At 39.1% G+C, this 15207-nt stretch overlaps 1 protein-coding gene across 2 annotated transcripts in view; it reads right to left on the reverse strand.

The window, feature by feature from the left end:
• Positions 1 to 1046: 1046 nt before the first annotated feature.
• Positions 1047 to 15207, reverse strand: part of si:zfos-464b6.2 (uncharacterized) — a 40126-nt gene continuing 25965 nt past the window's right edge. For both annotated transcript variants that reach the window (XM_005474865.4, XM_025898118.1), the window contains 2 exons: positions 2616 to 2939; positions 1047 to 1385 (listed from right to left, as the gene is read on the reverse strand). In XM_005474865.4, coding sequence (XP_005474922.1) covers positions 1253 to 1385; positions 2616 to 2939 — 457 coding nt within the window. In that variant the 3' untranslated portion in view covers positions 1047 to 1252. The remainder of the gene's footprint in view (positions 1386 to 2615; positions 2940 to 15207) is intronic.

Genomic DNA, 15207 nt, shown 5'->3' on the forward strand with positions numbered 1-15207 from the left:
GATATAGTAGAAGACCTACTCCTCTAGAATCCATTAATTTACTCCATTTTAATAATGGATTGCATTTATATAACGCTTTTCGAGACCCTCAAAGCGCTTTACAATTCCACTATTCATTCACTCTCACATTCACACACTGGTGGAGGCAAGCTACATTGTAGCCACAGCTGCCCTGAGGCAGACTGACAGAAGCGAGGCTGCCATATCGCACCATCGGCCCCTCTGGCCATCAACAGTAGGCGGTAGGTGAAGTGTCTTGCCCAAGGACACAATGACCGAGACTGTCCAAGCCGGCAACCTTCCGACTACAAGATGAACTGCCAACTCTTTGAGCCACAATCGCCCATTTTCCCAGAACTGTAAACTTTCTTCATCATGTCTTAAATATCTTCCATTTAAATTCAAGTCTCGGCTTAAAAAACCTCCCATTTTACAAAAAATGATAATAACACAGACAAGTAAACAAATGTTGGTTACATGACACAAACATTAAATGTTACTGCAGTGTTTATATACTGTCATTTGAGAGACATTTTGATTCTACATGAAGCCAAATACCAGAGATTCTCACTTATAGTAATGCATATTCATGCAACAAGGTCACTTCTCTCACTTCCTAAAGTTTAGTCTCCAGATAGTGTTTTAAGGATGCTGGTCTGTTCAATGACTAGCCCCTTAGACTTCATACACTGCTTAGTTAGCTTTAGTCATGATACTTATTTCTCTCTATTAAAATGAAACCACTATTAAAAGTTAGAGACTGACATTTCTTTGTAACTAGACTTATAAATTCAGCAACAGATAAAATAATCATTTGATCAAATAATTATAGAACTTATTCTAATTGGTTGACTGTTGGTCCTCTCCCTGAGTAAAAAAGGCAAAACTTTTGTCAGTCAACTAGTAAAACCTGAGTTTTTTGTATACTGAAAACTTCCATTATGTCTTATTGTGTTTATTTGTTTAATTTATTATTTGTTATTATCTTCATCTTAGGTTTCCTTGGCACAGTAATATGGCTAAGTAATATATGATTGGTCAGTGTGTGAACTGTTGGTTTTTTATTTTATTGTTGACTTGTCTTTGGCCCAATATCTTTTCCAGTTCTCATGTGGAAGCGTTCATGTATTTTTCTGTTTTTTTACAAGGGAATCCTTGAAACAAAAATAAAGTCATACTCTTCAGATAAAGCTTAAAAGAGGTATTGAGCAGACAAGTCTCAAAACTTGCAAGCAGGTTTTTCACAGTGAGTCTAGTGTGTGCTTGGTAGGAATCCAGTCTCTCTCAGCACTTTGTTCACAGCTGGTATGAAGTGGGCGCTGTAGCTCAGCAGTCTCCCATCATAAATCAACTTGTCTTTTGTCAGGCTTTTTTGTATGGGACTTCTGCAAAGACAGAAAGCAGAAACATAAAAGCAGCTCTTAAAGTGTGCATAGAGTTTGTAGTGTGCCTACATTAAAAGAGAGAGACAAAAACTTCTAAATAAAAATGAGAATTTTGCACCAGCAAACATGGTGGTAGAAGTTTACCTTACAGATAAAAGCACACTGATGAAATAATAATTATATTTTTACAATTTGGTTAAATACAGCAAACCTTCCAAGTTGTAATGTGATTTGATTGTAAACACATAATATACAATTTTCATACAAATTATTTATTTATGGACATGAAAGTCCATAAATAAATTAAAAGTCACTGCTCAGGAATAGACACATAAATCTGTTGTTAAAGACAGTGAAAAAGACGTATTAGGCTACGTTCACACTGCAGGCGAAAGCGCATCAAATCCGATTTTTTTGACCTGCGACCCATATCTGATCATGGTATGACAGTGTGAACGGCACAAATCCGATATTTTCAAATCCGATCTGGGTCACTTTCGTATGTGGTACTGAATCCGATACATATCCGATGTTTTAGAAAGCAACTGCTGTTTGAACGGTCATGTCGCATTAAATCCGTCTTTGACGTCACTGACACAAGACAGACACCAATTATCAGCGCCGGAGAAGACATCGCGAACGCTTCCTGGCCATCCAGTGTAGATGTTAGTGAAACTGTTGGGAAGACAACGTGAACATTTTATTTGTACTGTATAATCTGCAGATTCTGACAGAAATCTGCAACTATCCTTTGAATCACCGCTCCTCTAAAACAGCAATAAGGATAATTATTAGGTTATTTACATTATTATGTAAATAACAAAATAACTTAAAGCAAAAATTGGGAAACGTAAAGTCTGAAGTCTTTATATTAAGGACCATCAGTCAAACAATATTGTTTGGTCTGGGTCTAAACAGAGCGTGTTGTGTTTGCGCATGCGGGCCGCTTTGAGCGTTCACACTAGAGCGCGTTTGCTGTCGCATTTTATTTGTAGTGTGAACAAGCAGACAAAAAAATCGGATTTGATCAAAAAATCGGAATTGAGCATTAAGACCTGCAGTGTGAACGTAGCCTTAGTGTGATCAGTGTTTAGATTTAATCATGGGTGGATACAGTGAGACATGGAGGAATAAAATAGCATTAAGTGAGAAACAGAGTATGATGGGATTGGGAACAATTTTATTTGTTTTTGTAGCTACTAATGTGGAGGAATTGCTTCATTAAATTACCTTGTGTGGTACATCCGTGCTATGCTCCGGTCAATCCAGGACCAGCCATCCTGTGCGTTCAGCGCCCCGTGAACAGATGTGGAAAACACTGCTCGAGGGTTGACAATGATCTTGAAGTTACTGTAAGTCTCAGAAAAGATTGGCTCTTTGTAGAGGTGAGCCAAGATGTTCACACCAGGAACATTCTTCCAGTCTGCTTGTGGTGGCAGACTTTGGGAGGCTGGAGGAGGTGACATGAAATTGATGGGGAACACGTCATTCTCAAACCTGTAGCACTTGTTGGCACCATATTTCTTCTCCAGCAGCGGCAACAACTCTACCCAGCTGGCAACAGATTAAGAAGACAGTTACATCATGTAAAACCACTTAAGCATCACACAGTGACACTGAAGGAAATTTAAAACTGCTGGCTAAGGGTAAACGTAAATACAGTAAGATCATAATTCACGTCGGCAGTAATGACACCCGGTTACGCCAATCGGAGGTCACTAAAATCAATATTGAATCGGTGTGTAACTTTGCCAAAACAATGTTGGACTCTGTAGTTTTCTCTGGTCCCCTCCCCAATCAGACCAGGAGTGACATGTTTAGCCGCATGTTCTCCTTAAATTGCTGGCTGTCTGAGTGGTGTCCCAGAAACGATGTGGGCTTCATAGATAATTGGCAAACCTTCTGGAGGAAACCTGGTCTTGTTAGGAGAGACGGCATCCATCCCACTTTGGATGGAGCAGCTCTCATTTCTAGAAATATGGACCAATTTATTAAACCCCCCAAAATATGACTATCCAGAGTTGGGACCAGGAAGCAGAGTTGCAGTCTTACACGCCTCTCTGCAGCTTCTCTCCTCCTGCTACCCCCCCAAAAACCCATCTCCATTGAGACTGTGTCAGCTCCCAAACAGACAAAAAACAAACTAAAAACCAGCAATAAACAACTTAAACATAAAAAATCACAAAGAAAGAACAATACAGTATCCACATCTGAACCAAAGAGTAAAACAGTGAAATGTGGATTATTAAATATTAGGTCTCTCTCCTCCAAGTCTCTGTTAGTACATGACTTAATAATTGATCAACAAATCGATTTACTCTGCCTTACAGAAACCTGGTTGCAGCAGGATGATTATGTTAGTTTAAATGAATCAACACCCCCGAGTCATTCTAACTACCAGAAACCTCGAAGCACAGGCCGAGGGGGCGGTGTGGCAGCAATTTTTCACACCAGCCTATTAATTAACGAAAGACCAAGACAGACTTTTAATTCATTTGAAAGCCTGATGCTTAGCCTCGTCCACCCCAGCTGTAAAACTCAGAAACCAGTCTTACTTGTTATCATCTATCGTCCACCTGGGCCTTACACAGAGTTTCTCTCTGATTTCTCAGACTTTTTATCTGATTTAGTGCTCAGCTCAGATAAAATAATTATTGTGGGTGATTTTAACATCCATGTAGATGCTAAAAATGACAGCCTCAACATGGCATTTAATCTGTTATTAGACTCAATTGGCTTCTCTCAAAATGTAAAAGAACCCACCCACCACTTTAATCACACTCTAGATCTTGTTTTAACATATGGCATAGAAACTGAACATTTAACAGTGTTTCCTGAAAACCCTCTGCTGTCTGATCATTTCCTGATAACATTTACATTTACAATAATTGATTACACAGCAGTGGAGAGTAGACTTTATCACAGTAGATGTCTTTCTGAAAGTGCTGTAACTAAGTTTAAGAATATAATCCACCCACTGTTATCATCTTCAATGCCCTGTACCAACATAGAGCAGAGCAGCTATCTGAACACTACTCCAACAGAGGTCGATTATCTTGTTAATAATTTTACCTCCTCACTACGTACGACTCTGGATACTGTAGCTCCTGTGAAAACTAAGGCCTCAAATCAGAAGTACCTGACTCCGTGGTATAATTCTCAAACACGTAGCCTAAAGCAGATAACTCGTAAGCTGGAGAGGAAATGGCGTGTCACAAATTTAGAGGATCATCATTTAGCCTGGAGAAATAGTTTGCTGCTTTATAAGAAAGCCCTCCGCAAAGCCAGAACATCTTACTATTCGTCACTGATTGAAGAAAATAAGAACAACCCCAGGTTTCTCTTCAGCACTGTAGCCAGGCTGACAAACAGTCAGAGCTCTACTGAGCCAACAATCCCTTTAACGTTAACTAGTAATGACTTCATGAACTTCTTCATAAATAAAATTTTTATCATTAGAGAAAAAATTACCAATAATCATCCCACAGATGTAATATTATCTACAGCTACTTTCAGTACCATTGATATTCAGACTCTTTTTCTCCAATTGATCTTTCTGAGTTAACTTCAATAATTAATTCCTCCAAACCATCAACGTGTCTTTTAGACCCCATTCCTACAAAACTGCTCAAAGAAGTCCTGCCATTAATTAATTCTTCGATCTTAAATATGATCAACCTATCTCTAATAATCGGCTATGTACCACAGGCCTTCAAGCTGGCTGTAGTTAAACCTTTACTTAAAAAGCCATCTCTAGACCCAGCTGTCTTAGCTAATTATAGGCCAATCTCCAACCTTCCTTTCATATCAAACATCCTTGAAAGAGTAGTTGTCAAACAGCTAACTGATCATCTGCAGAGGAATGGCTTATTTGAAGAGTTTCAGTCAGGTTTCAGAGCTCAGCACAGCACAGAAACAGCTTTAGTGAAGGTTACAAATGATCTTCTTATGGCCTCTGACAGTGGACTCATCTCTGTGCTTGTCCTGCTAGACCTCAGTGCTGCGTTCGATACTGTTGACCATAATATCCTATTAGAGCGATTAGAACATGCTGTAGGTATTACAGGTACTGTACTGCAGTGGTTTGTATCATATCTATCTAATAGACTCCAATTTGTACATGTAAATGGAGAGTCCTCTTCAGACACTAAGGTCAATTATGGTGTTCCACAGGGTTCAGTGCTGGGACCAATTCTGTTTACATTATACATGCTTCCCTTAGGCAGCATCATTAGAAGGCATAGCATAAATTTTCACTGCTATGCAGATGACACGCAGCTCTATCTATCCATGAAGCCAGGTAACACACACCAATTAGTTAAACTACAGGAATGTCTTAAAGACATAAAGACCTGGATGGCCGCTAACTTTCTGCTTCTTAATTCAGATAAAACTGAGGTTATTGTACTCGGCCCTGAAAATCTTAGAAATATGGTATCTAAGCAGATTCTTACTCTGGATGGCATTACCTTGGCCTCCAGTAATGCTGTGAGGAACCTTGGAGTCATTTTTGACCAGGACATGTCCTTCAATGCACATATTAAACAAATATGTAAGACTGCTTTCTTCCATTTGCGCAACATCTCTAAAATTAGAAATATCCTGTCTCAGAGTGATGCTGAAAAACTAGTTCATGCATTCATTACTTCCAGGCTGGACGACTGTAATTCTTTATTATCAGGATGTCCTAAAAACTCGCTGAGAAGCCTTCAGCTGATCCAAAATGCTGCAGCAAGGGTACTGACAGGGACTAGAAAGAGAGAGCAGATTTCTCCTGTTTTGGCTTCCCTTCATTGGCTTCCTGTTAAATCCAGAATTGAATTCAAAATCCTGCTCCTCACATACAAGGTCTTAAATAATCAGGCCCCATCTTATCTTAATGACCTTGTAGTACCATATCACCCCATTAGAGCACTTCGCTCTCACACTGCAGGCTTACTTGTTGTTCCTAGAGTATTTAAAAGTAGAATGGGAGGCAGAGCCTTCAGTTTTCAGGCCCCTCTTCTGTGGAACCAGCTTCCAGTTTGGATTCAGGAGACAGACACTATCTCTACTTTCAAGATTAGGCTTCAAACTTTCCTTTTTGCTAAAGCATATAGTTAGGGCTGGACCAGGTGACCCTGAATCCTCCCTTAGTTATGCTGCAATAGACGTAGGCTGCCGAGGATTCCCATGATGCATTGAGTTTTTCCTTTCCAGGCACCTTTCTCACTCACTATGTGTTAATAGACCTCTCTGCATCGAATCATATCTGTTATTAATCTCTGTCTCTCTTCCACAGCATGTCTTTATCCTGTTTTCCTTCTTTCACCCCAACCGGTCACAGCAGATGGCCCCGCCCCTCCCTGAGCCTGGTTCTGCCGGAGGTTTCTTCCTGTTAAAAGGGAGTTTTTCCTTCCCACTGTCGCCAAAGTGCTTGCTCATAGAGGGGTCATATGATTGTTGGGTTTTTCTCTGTATTTATTATTGTGCTATCTACTGTACAATATAAAGCGCCTTGAGGCGACTTTTGTTGTGATTTGGCGCTATATAAATAAAATTGAATTGAATTGAATTGAATGATTAATCATAGCAGGAAAGGTTAAAACACTTTCAAGAGTGCGTTGGAACAGTAACTTCTCTTCTGTATTTTTCTTCCAAGGAGTAAAACTTTATTTTATTTTTAAAGTAGTCTTGACCAATAGTGCTCCAGGCTGAAGATCTTAAATAGTTTTTCTTTGGACATTTTCAGTTCAGTCCTTATACCCTTATTGGTTGTTTGAAATATTAGCAGTCTGTTTGTTTGTTGAGCTGGTAGAACCATTGAATAAAAAAAATTACCTGACACTTACAAAAACGTCTCTCCCTTTATCCTTCCTTATCTTCTGTAGAGCTAGCCAGATTCTGAAGGACTGGAAACACAACGGGACACCTGCCTTCCAGGGAGTATAAACTCTACTACTGATACTGCTAAACCTATAGCAAGAAGTCTGTTTTGAAAATGTAAGGAGTAGAAAGTGCAGGTATTTGTTTAAAAACTTTGGGAGTGAGAGGACAAATATTTTTATAAAACTTACTCTATATGGATTTTTATGATTTTTCCTGTTGTATAGTTGTCAAGTCAAACCGAGTGTAGGAGGTGATGAGCCCTGAAGCAAATAAGTTAATTGACAGACTGAAGGGCAAGCCGGGCTGAACTAATCTTGTCATTCCATTATGGGAAAAACCCCACAGTATAATGCCTTCGATAAATGGTCACCTGCAGGGAGATTGTGTGGAACTGATATGTCTATAAAATCCAGGGAAGCAGCCAGTAAAGAAGTGGTTGCTGGCTAAGCTAAAAGACAGGTTAAAACAGGTTGCTAAAGAACTGCAGCTGCCTCTAGCTTAGGTAGCATTAGCGTTGTGCCGCGGGATCAGTGTTGCCAACTTAGCGAGTTTGTCGCTATATTTAGTGAGTTTTCAGACCCCTTAGCAACTTTTTTTCTAAAAAAAAGCCAAACAACAAATCTGGTGACTTTTGCTGATGTTATTGGAGACTTATGACAACTGTTTGACATGAAAGCACGTATCGCTCTTACTCTCAACAAGCAGTGGGTGCTGCCGTGGGCACCTCGGCCGTGCCAAAGCACTCACAGGTGGCGGATAGTCCTCACGCATTTCGGGTCACTTTTGCTGGTCCCAAACCCGGATAATGGAGCAGGGTTGGAATTGTGACATTAAAAAAAACACAATAATTGCTAAAAGTAATTTAACTTGTAGTTCTAAATATGTTCTAAATGTGTTTAGGATGTTTTTTACTCACTTTATGTCTCTTCCACGATGTTATTTCTCTCTCCTACAGCATCAGTTACAATTACATAAGCATGACCAATTAGTAGATAACGTTTGCCAGGGATCCCTAGCCCTCAGAACATTGCTGATGTAGTCACAAGAGGAGCTAGTCCTGAGATCTAGATGAAAACTCAGAATGACAAAATTGTCCAAAGTTCTTGAGTCTGCCTGTGAGCGAGTGGCCAGTTAGGTTAGCTGAAGAGTTGGCAAAGCTGAAAAGAAAGCCATTTGTCGCTGCCCTGACAAAGGCCCAGATAAGAGGACAAGAAGGAAAGCAAAGTCAGGCTGAGGCCCAAAGAGAGCAGAGGAGACCACTTGCAGGGTTAGTCACCAAGAACCTTGTAGATGTCAAGCGGTTCAGTGTCCTAGCTTGATTGGTCAGATCAGTTGCTTGGACCTGGAGAGCAGCAAAAAAGTTTCTTGGGGAAAATAAAGCTGCTAATGACCCAATGGCAGTCCCATTGACAGGAGTCATTTCAGTGAAGGAACGTGAGGATGCCCTAAGAGACATTTTCCATGCAGCACAAGAAGGCACAGTCTCCCCAAGCACTACTACAGATAGACTGGTAGTATACAGAGACCCAGGCTCTGGGCTCTTTGTTTGTGGTGGTCAAGTGCAAGCTTTTAAATTGGTGTTCCGATCTTGAGTTATGATGCCTGGGTGTTGTTGGAAATGATATTTTTTATATTGTCATTTGTGCTAAAATATATACAGTTAAGCCCATAATTATTCATACCCCTGGCAAATTTTGACTTAAAGTTACTTTTATTCAACTAGCAAGTTATTTTTTGACTGGAAATGACACAGGCGTCTCACAAAAGATAATAAGATGATGTACAAGACGCATCATTGTGGAAAAAAATATTTCTCAGCTTTTATTTACATTTGAGCAAAAAGTATCATGTCCAGAATTATTCATACCCTTTACAAACTGTCACAGTCTCTGGGAAAATCCAAAGTTCCATACCATTCCAAATAGTCAAAGCTGTTCTAAAGCATCCTAATTACCCTGATTAATTGGAAATAGCTGTTTTGATCAACTCAACAGGTGAAAAACAGCAGCTCTCTGCAGGTGGTCTGTGGACATTCATGGCTAAGACAAAGGAACTCAGTGAGGACCTGCAGCTGTGCATTGTGGCTGCTCACAAGTGAGGAATGGGCTGCAAGGCCATATCCAAATGTTTTCAAGTTCCAGTGGCTACAGTGCAAAGTATTATTAAAAAATACAAGATGTTCCGCACTGTGGAAAATCTCAGAGGACGTTGTCGGAAGCCAAAAGTGAAACCTGTGCTGGCCAGGAGAATAGTGAGAGAGGTGAAAAAGAATCCAAGGATCACCACCAAGGCCATTCTGGTGAATCTGGGCTCTGCTGGTGGCAATGTCTCAAGGCAGACAGTCCAACGGACACTGTTGGGTTCCACGGATGCAGACCAAGGAAAACGCCCCTTCTCCAGGCACTTCTAAGGCATGCCAAAGCTCATTTGGCCTTTGCAAATGCTCATCTGGACAAAGAAGAAGGTTTCTGGTCTTCAGTGTTATGGTCAGATGAAACAAAAATTGAATTATTTGGTCATAATGATGTTGCCTTCATTTGGCATAAAAATGGAGAAGCCTTCAACCCAAAGAACACCATCCCCACTGTCAAACATGGTGGTGGGAACCTAATGCTTTGGGGGTGTTTTTTAGCCAATGGACCAGGGAACCTAATCACAGTAAACGGCACCATGAAAAAAGAGCAATACATGAAAATTCTCAACAACAACATCAGGCAGTCTGCAGAAAAACTTGGCCTTGGGAACCAGTGGACATTTCAGCACGACAATGACCCAAAACATACAGCAAACGTGGTGAAGAAATGGTTAGCAGACAACAACATTAATGTTTTGCAGTGGCCTAGCCAGAGTCCTGACTTGAATCCAATTGAGAATCTGTGGAGGGAGCTAAAGATCAGGGTGATGGCAAGAAGACCCTCCAACCTGAAAGATTTGGAGCTCATTGCTAAAGATGAATGGGCAAAAATGCCTGTGGAGACATGCAAAAAGCTGGTCTGCAATTATAGGAAACATTTGATTGCTGTAATAGCCAATAAAGGCTTTTTTCTATTGATTATTGAGAAGGGTATGAATAATTCTGGACATGATACTTTTTGCTAAAATATAAATAAAACCTGAGAAATATTTTTTTCCACAATGATGCCTCTTGTACATCGTCTTATTATCTTTGGGGAGACACCTGTGTCATTTCTGCTCAAAAAAGAACTTGCTGGTTGAACAAAAGTAACTTTAAGTCAAAATTCGGCAGGGGTATGAATAATTATGGGCTTAACTGTAGATATATAATCACTGCCTTTATGTGTCCTAATATGGCTATCATTATGAAGAAAAAGCCAGACAGTCAGAGGATTTATTTTCAACCTTCTAACATTTCCAGTATCTGCGTCTGTGCTGACAAAATGTGCTATCTTTATTTAGAATGCAGCTTAGTGCAGAGAGCTATGTTATACATTTAGAAAGCACCATGTTCTTTTAAGGTGTGAGAAGAGATATTTTACTGTTATTTTATCATTGCATCAGAATCATATAATAAGCATTGCATTAAAGCATTTATTGAAGCTATTGACATTACATTAATGTTTGTATTATAGTGATTGTTATAACCTCATGTTAATCTTCTATTTACAGGTGTTGGTATAATCATATAATCTTTCATTGTAGGTGTAACCATGATCATCTTTATACATATTGCCGCTTGGTGCTTATTATGGAGTTGTGCTCAAGTCAGTAAGGGTTAAAAGCTACAGTCAGCGGGATGTCTGGCTGATCTATTGAGTGAAGTGGCTCAGAGCATAAAAGGCCGCACACGCTTACGAAACACTTATGGCATGTTATTCTTTATGATCTTTTATTCAATTGTATCTTTTGTTACACTTTAAGGAGTGTGCATTTGCAATAGTTAATCATTATTTTATTTAGTCATATCATCATTAATCATTGTTTCAGTGAAGAATTTCTTTAGGCTGTCGGCCTTATGTTACAACTTGTATTACAGGTATTGTCATGATCCCATACTAACATTTTCTATTACAGGTGCAGTGATAATCATTTTGATATACATGCATTGTATTTTTGTGCTTGCCAATGAGGGGGCTCGGTCAACTAGTGGAGGGTCGGAGCTTTGTCCGAACTTCGCGCCGGACAATCTATTGTGTTAAAGATCTTGAGCTATGGAAGGAACACGCTTACAAAACACATACTATGTCAGTTATCATTATCCTTTATTCATTTATATTCTTTTTATTAAGCTTTGAGTAGTGGCATTTGATTAGAACATTTATTCAACATCTTACATGTATGGTTTCAGTTAGGTTATTGCACACATGAAGAGTTGGCCTCTGTCCTTATAGACAGAGCGAATGCTGAGGTCGAGGCACACACACACGCACACACACAAGCAGTAGTTAAACTCATGTGTAGGTGAGAGTTCAAATATTTAAATAATAGTTTGCAAGGCCTTGTAGCTGTTTGATTATGCTTGCAGGAGAGATGGTTTGTTCCAGGGGATAAGCAGAGTTAGAAGATTACTGGGAAGGATCTGGCCTCGGGAAGAAGAAGATGTTCTTTTAATGTGATAAAAGTTGTCAACATTGATTGTATTGTACCTACTTTACGCATGAGGGGGCGTTCTAATACCCTGATTTTCATAAAAACTATTGTTGTGTGGTTTTTGGTGAGAGATCTTATGCTGCGTGCAGTGTTCATCTCCCACACGTGTGTTCATTAAAATCATCGTTTGACTTGACCCGGCCGGACCAGTGTTGTTATTTTGGTTTTCCTCTTGTATCCATCCCCAATATTTTGAACTTGTAACAGGTGTGTAACCCCTATAGACATGGTTACTAGTAGAGCTGGGCGATAGAACGATAACGATATGTATTGCGAAATAACTTTTTCTCGATAGAAAAATTAAACTATTGCGATAGGCCTCATCTCTCTTGTCCTCTTAAAAAAAAGAACAGCCAATCCAAATTAAGTAGCGCAGAGCCGAACATTGGTTCGGCTCTGCGCTACTTAATTTGGATTGGCTGTTCTGACGTGACAGCCGCAGCGTCACGTCACGTGACTTGTTACGTACAGCACAAGTGCCAAGGCGCACATGTGTATTTGTTTTTGCAGCCGTGCAGCCCAGATAATGAAGGAAAGGAGTTTGCCGACTAGAGAAAAATCAACCGAGAGCGTGAGCGAAGGTTACCGAAGAAAAAACAGATGATGGTTCCAATGCCGGAGAGACTGTCGAACGGAAGGGCCACAGAAGTTCCGTAGTGTGAAGGTATTTCGGCTATTTCAAGTCTGACAAAAAACAGAGTAGCGCGCACTGTAAATTGTGCCGAAAGCAAGTCTGGAAATACAATAAAGCGGTGCATGCTCAATCTCTGACTGAAAGCGCTAATTCGTCATTCGGCTTTTGTCAGACTAAAGTAACTGTTAAAACTGTTTGAAAAGCTAAGCTATACAACAAGGAGAGATTGAGAATTTCCTTTTAGTTCTCAGTTTATTTGATATTGACAAAAGTTAGTCAATTTTGTCTGTTCTTCTGTAAAACGACCTAAGATTTGTTTTTAGAATTAATATTTTGTTTCTAAGTGGAATTGACAATTTAGTTTTGTCTGTTTTGTTTGTTCTATTTTGAAACTTAAACGCTTTAGCGGCTGCCTTTTGTGTAGTTTGCAATATTTGCCTTTATTTATCTGAAACTGAAGTCTCATGTTCCTTAAGTACATCTGCCCTGTTGAACTTATTATGGGAAATAAATATTTTAATTAAAACAAGCTGCTAATTATTTCACATTTTACTTGTGAGCAACGGCACATTTAAATCTTACAAATCTAGTTATTTGGCTTATATCGTGATATATATCGTTATCGCCTGAAATGAAAAAAACATATCGTGATATGAAAAAATCTTATATCGCCCAGCTCTAGTTACTAATATTTTTTGTTTTTACCTTGTATTATTATTTCCGACACCCTTTGAACACACTTTGATTTTCCATAGTTCAGTGAATGCAACAAAAGCACGCTGCTGCATTAGGCAAAACGGAGCAAGACACCCGAGAGCAATTAAGAAGCTACACAGTGAGTCTTTCGATATAAAATAAGTGTTATAAAGTATTTTTAACAGTCTCTAACTTCAAGTTATGTACTTTTCAGAGGCCTTTATGTGTTTTACTCTCGACCAAAACCAGGCAGAGCGTGTGTTTGTTTCTTGGGAACTCCGGTGAGTTACTAAAAGTGATAAGTTAGCAGGAAAACCTATGTTAATTTTACATGTGGTAAATACTGCAACAGTGTGAATTCTGTCTTGTCTAAGAAAGCTAAAACCAGTCGGAGTACTTGAATTGTGTGTGAAATGGGGTGTCGTATTTTATTTTATTGCCTATTTGATTGGGCATCTTCACAAATGCGCAAAACTAATGCAGGATGCACTTTTCTTTTAGCCATGAATGTTGTTCAGTGCTTTTTCTGCACTTTGTCATTTCAGTTATGGGTTGATTCATGTAAATAAGTTATTTAAAACTAGTTACGTTGCAAACAAAAAAAACTTTGTTTTTTTTCCCGTAATAAACAGTGTTTTTCTTTTGCAGTAAAAAAACGTCTTGTCACTGCAACCTTTTTATCTGTGTTAGATTATGGTGACATTCTGTATATGAATGCTTCTTCTTCATGTCTTCTAATGTTGGACACGATGTATCATGCTTCCTTGAGGTTTATCACCAATTGTAGATATCTGACCCATCATTGTGACTTGTACTTAAGAGTAAATTGGCCTTCTTTGGCCATTAGAAGACAGGGGCATTGGTACACTTTTATTTACAAAGCTATTCTTGGATTGTTGCCTCCTTATATTTGTACTTTGGTCACAAGGACAAATAGTGGTTCTTACTCCTTGCGTTCAAATGATCAGCTGCTGCTGTCTGTTCCCCTTGTCCGCACAGAGTTGGGTAAGAAAGCCTTTGTCCACTCTGCGCCTTTTTCATGGAACCTGTTACAGAAAGACTGGAAACTGACTGAATTGTTGTCTTTAAATGTTTTTAAAACTAAACTCAAAGGCCTACAGACTGCCTCAATAATGTGTAATTGTTTTGTGTAATTTTTAATCTTGTTTGTTTGTATGTATTTGTTTGGAAATGTGCTGCCTCTTGGCCAGGACTCCCTTGAAAAAGAGGTTTTTAATCTCAATGGGACATTCCTGGTTAAATAAAGGTTAAATAAAATAAAAAATGTGATTAAGTATGCCTTAAAAAGGGGTATATAAATACAATTGATTGTAGTGCTGTAAAGCAGTACAGATTGAATTCATAGAGACAGAACAATGTTAAAACAACAGTGTACTTGATTTTGAAAACGTTATGAGATCTCATTTTATTTAGAAAAACTGTTAAGAACTATTTTGTTTATTGCTCTGTACTGTATGTGCAGACTGGTTTTTTGTGATCCTGGATCTGAAGTGGTTCTGGATATGGATGGCGAGCCAGACCCTGTGAAAACTCTTGGCGAATCCAAAAGCAGTGTGGCCAGCTGTTCTGGATGCAGGGGCAGAGCTACAGCCTGACTTACTTCGGATCACAGGATTTCAGATAAGCAAGAGCAAAAACTGCTTACTTCATACGGATCGTTTCTCTGGAAACTATTGAACTCACAATATCCTGTTCATCAGGAGTCAGGTCTAAAGAGACTACTTATTTTATTTTATTTTATTTTGTTGTTATTTTCAAAAGAGCGCTCTTCTCTGTCGATCTTCAGTATAATTTTCTTGTTGTTTACATTGGTTTATTGCACCATTGTAACATTGTAATAAACCTGCCGGCTGTTCAACACTCAATTCTCTCAAATTTATTTTACTCCTCTCGAATCTAGTCGATAAGCTTAACCTTACTATACTAAGCAGGTGTTACAGATGCAAGACTTTACACCTTTAAATGTTCATTTGAGATATGACCATTGCAAGTTCC

This window comes from Oreochromis niloticus, linkage group LG14 (genome assembly GCF_001858045.2).
Source record: "Oreochromis niloticus isolate F11D_XX linkage group LG14, O_niloticus_UMD_NMBU, whole genome shotgun sequence".
Taxonomy (NCBI): Eukaryota; Metazoa; Chordata; class Actinopteri; order Cichliformes; family Cichlidae; genus Oreochromis; species Oreochromis niloticus.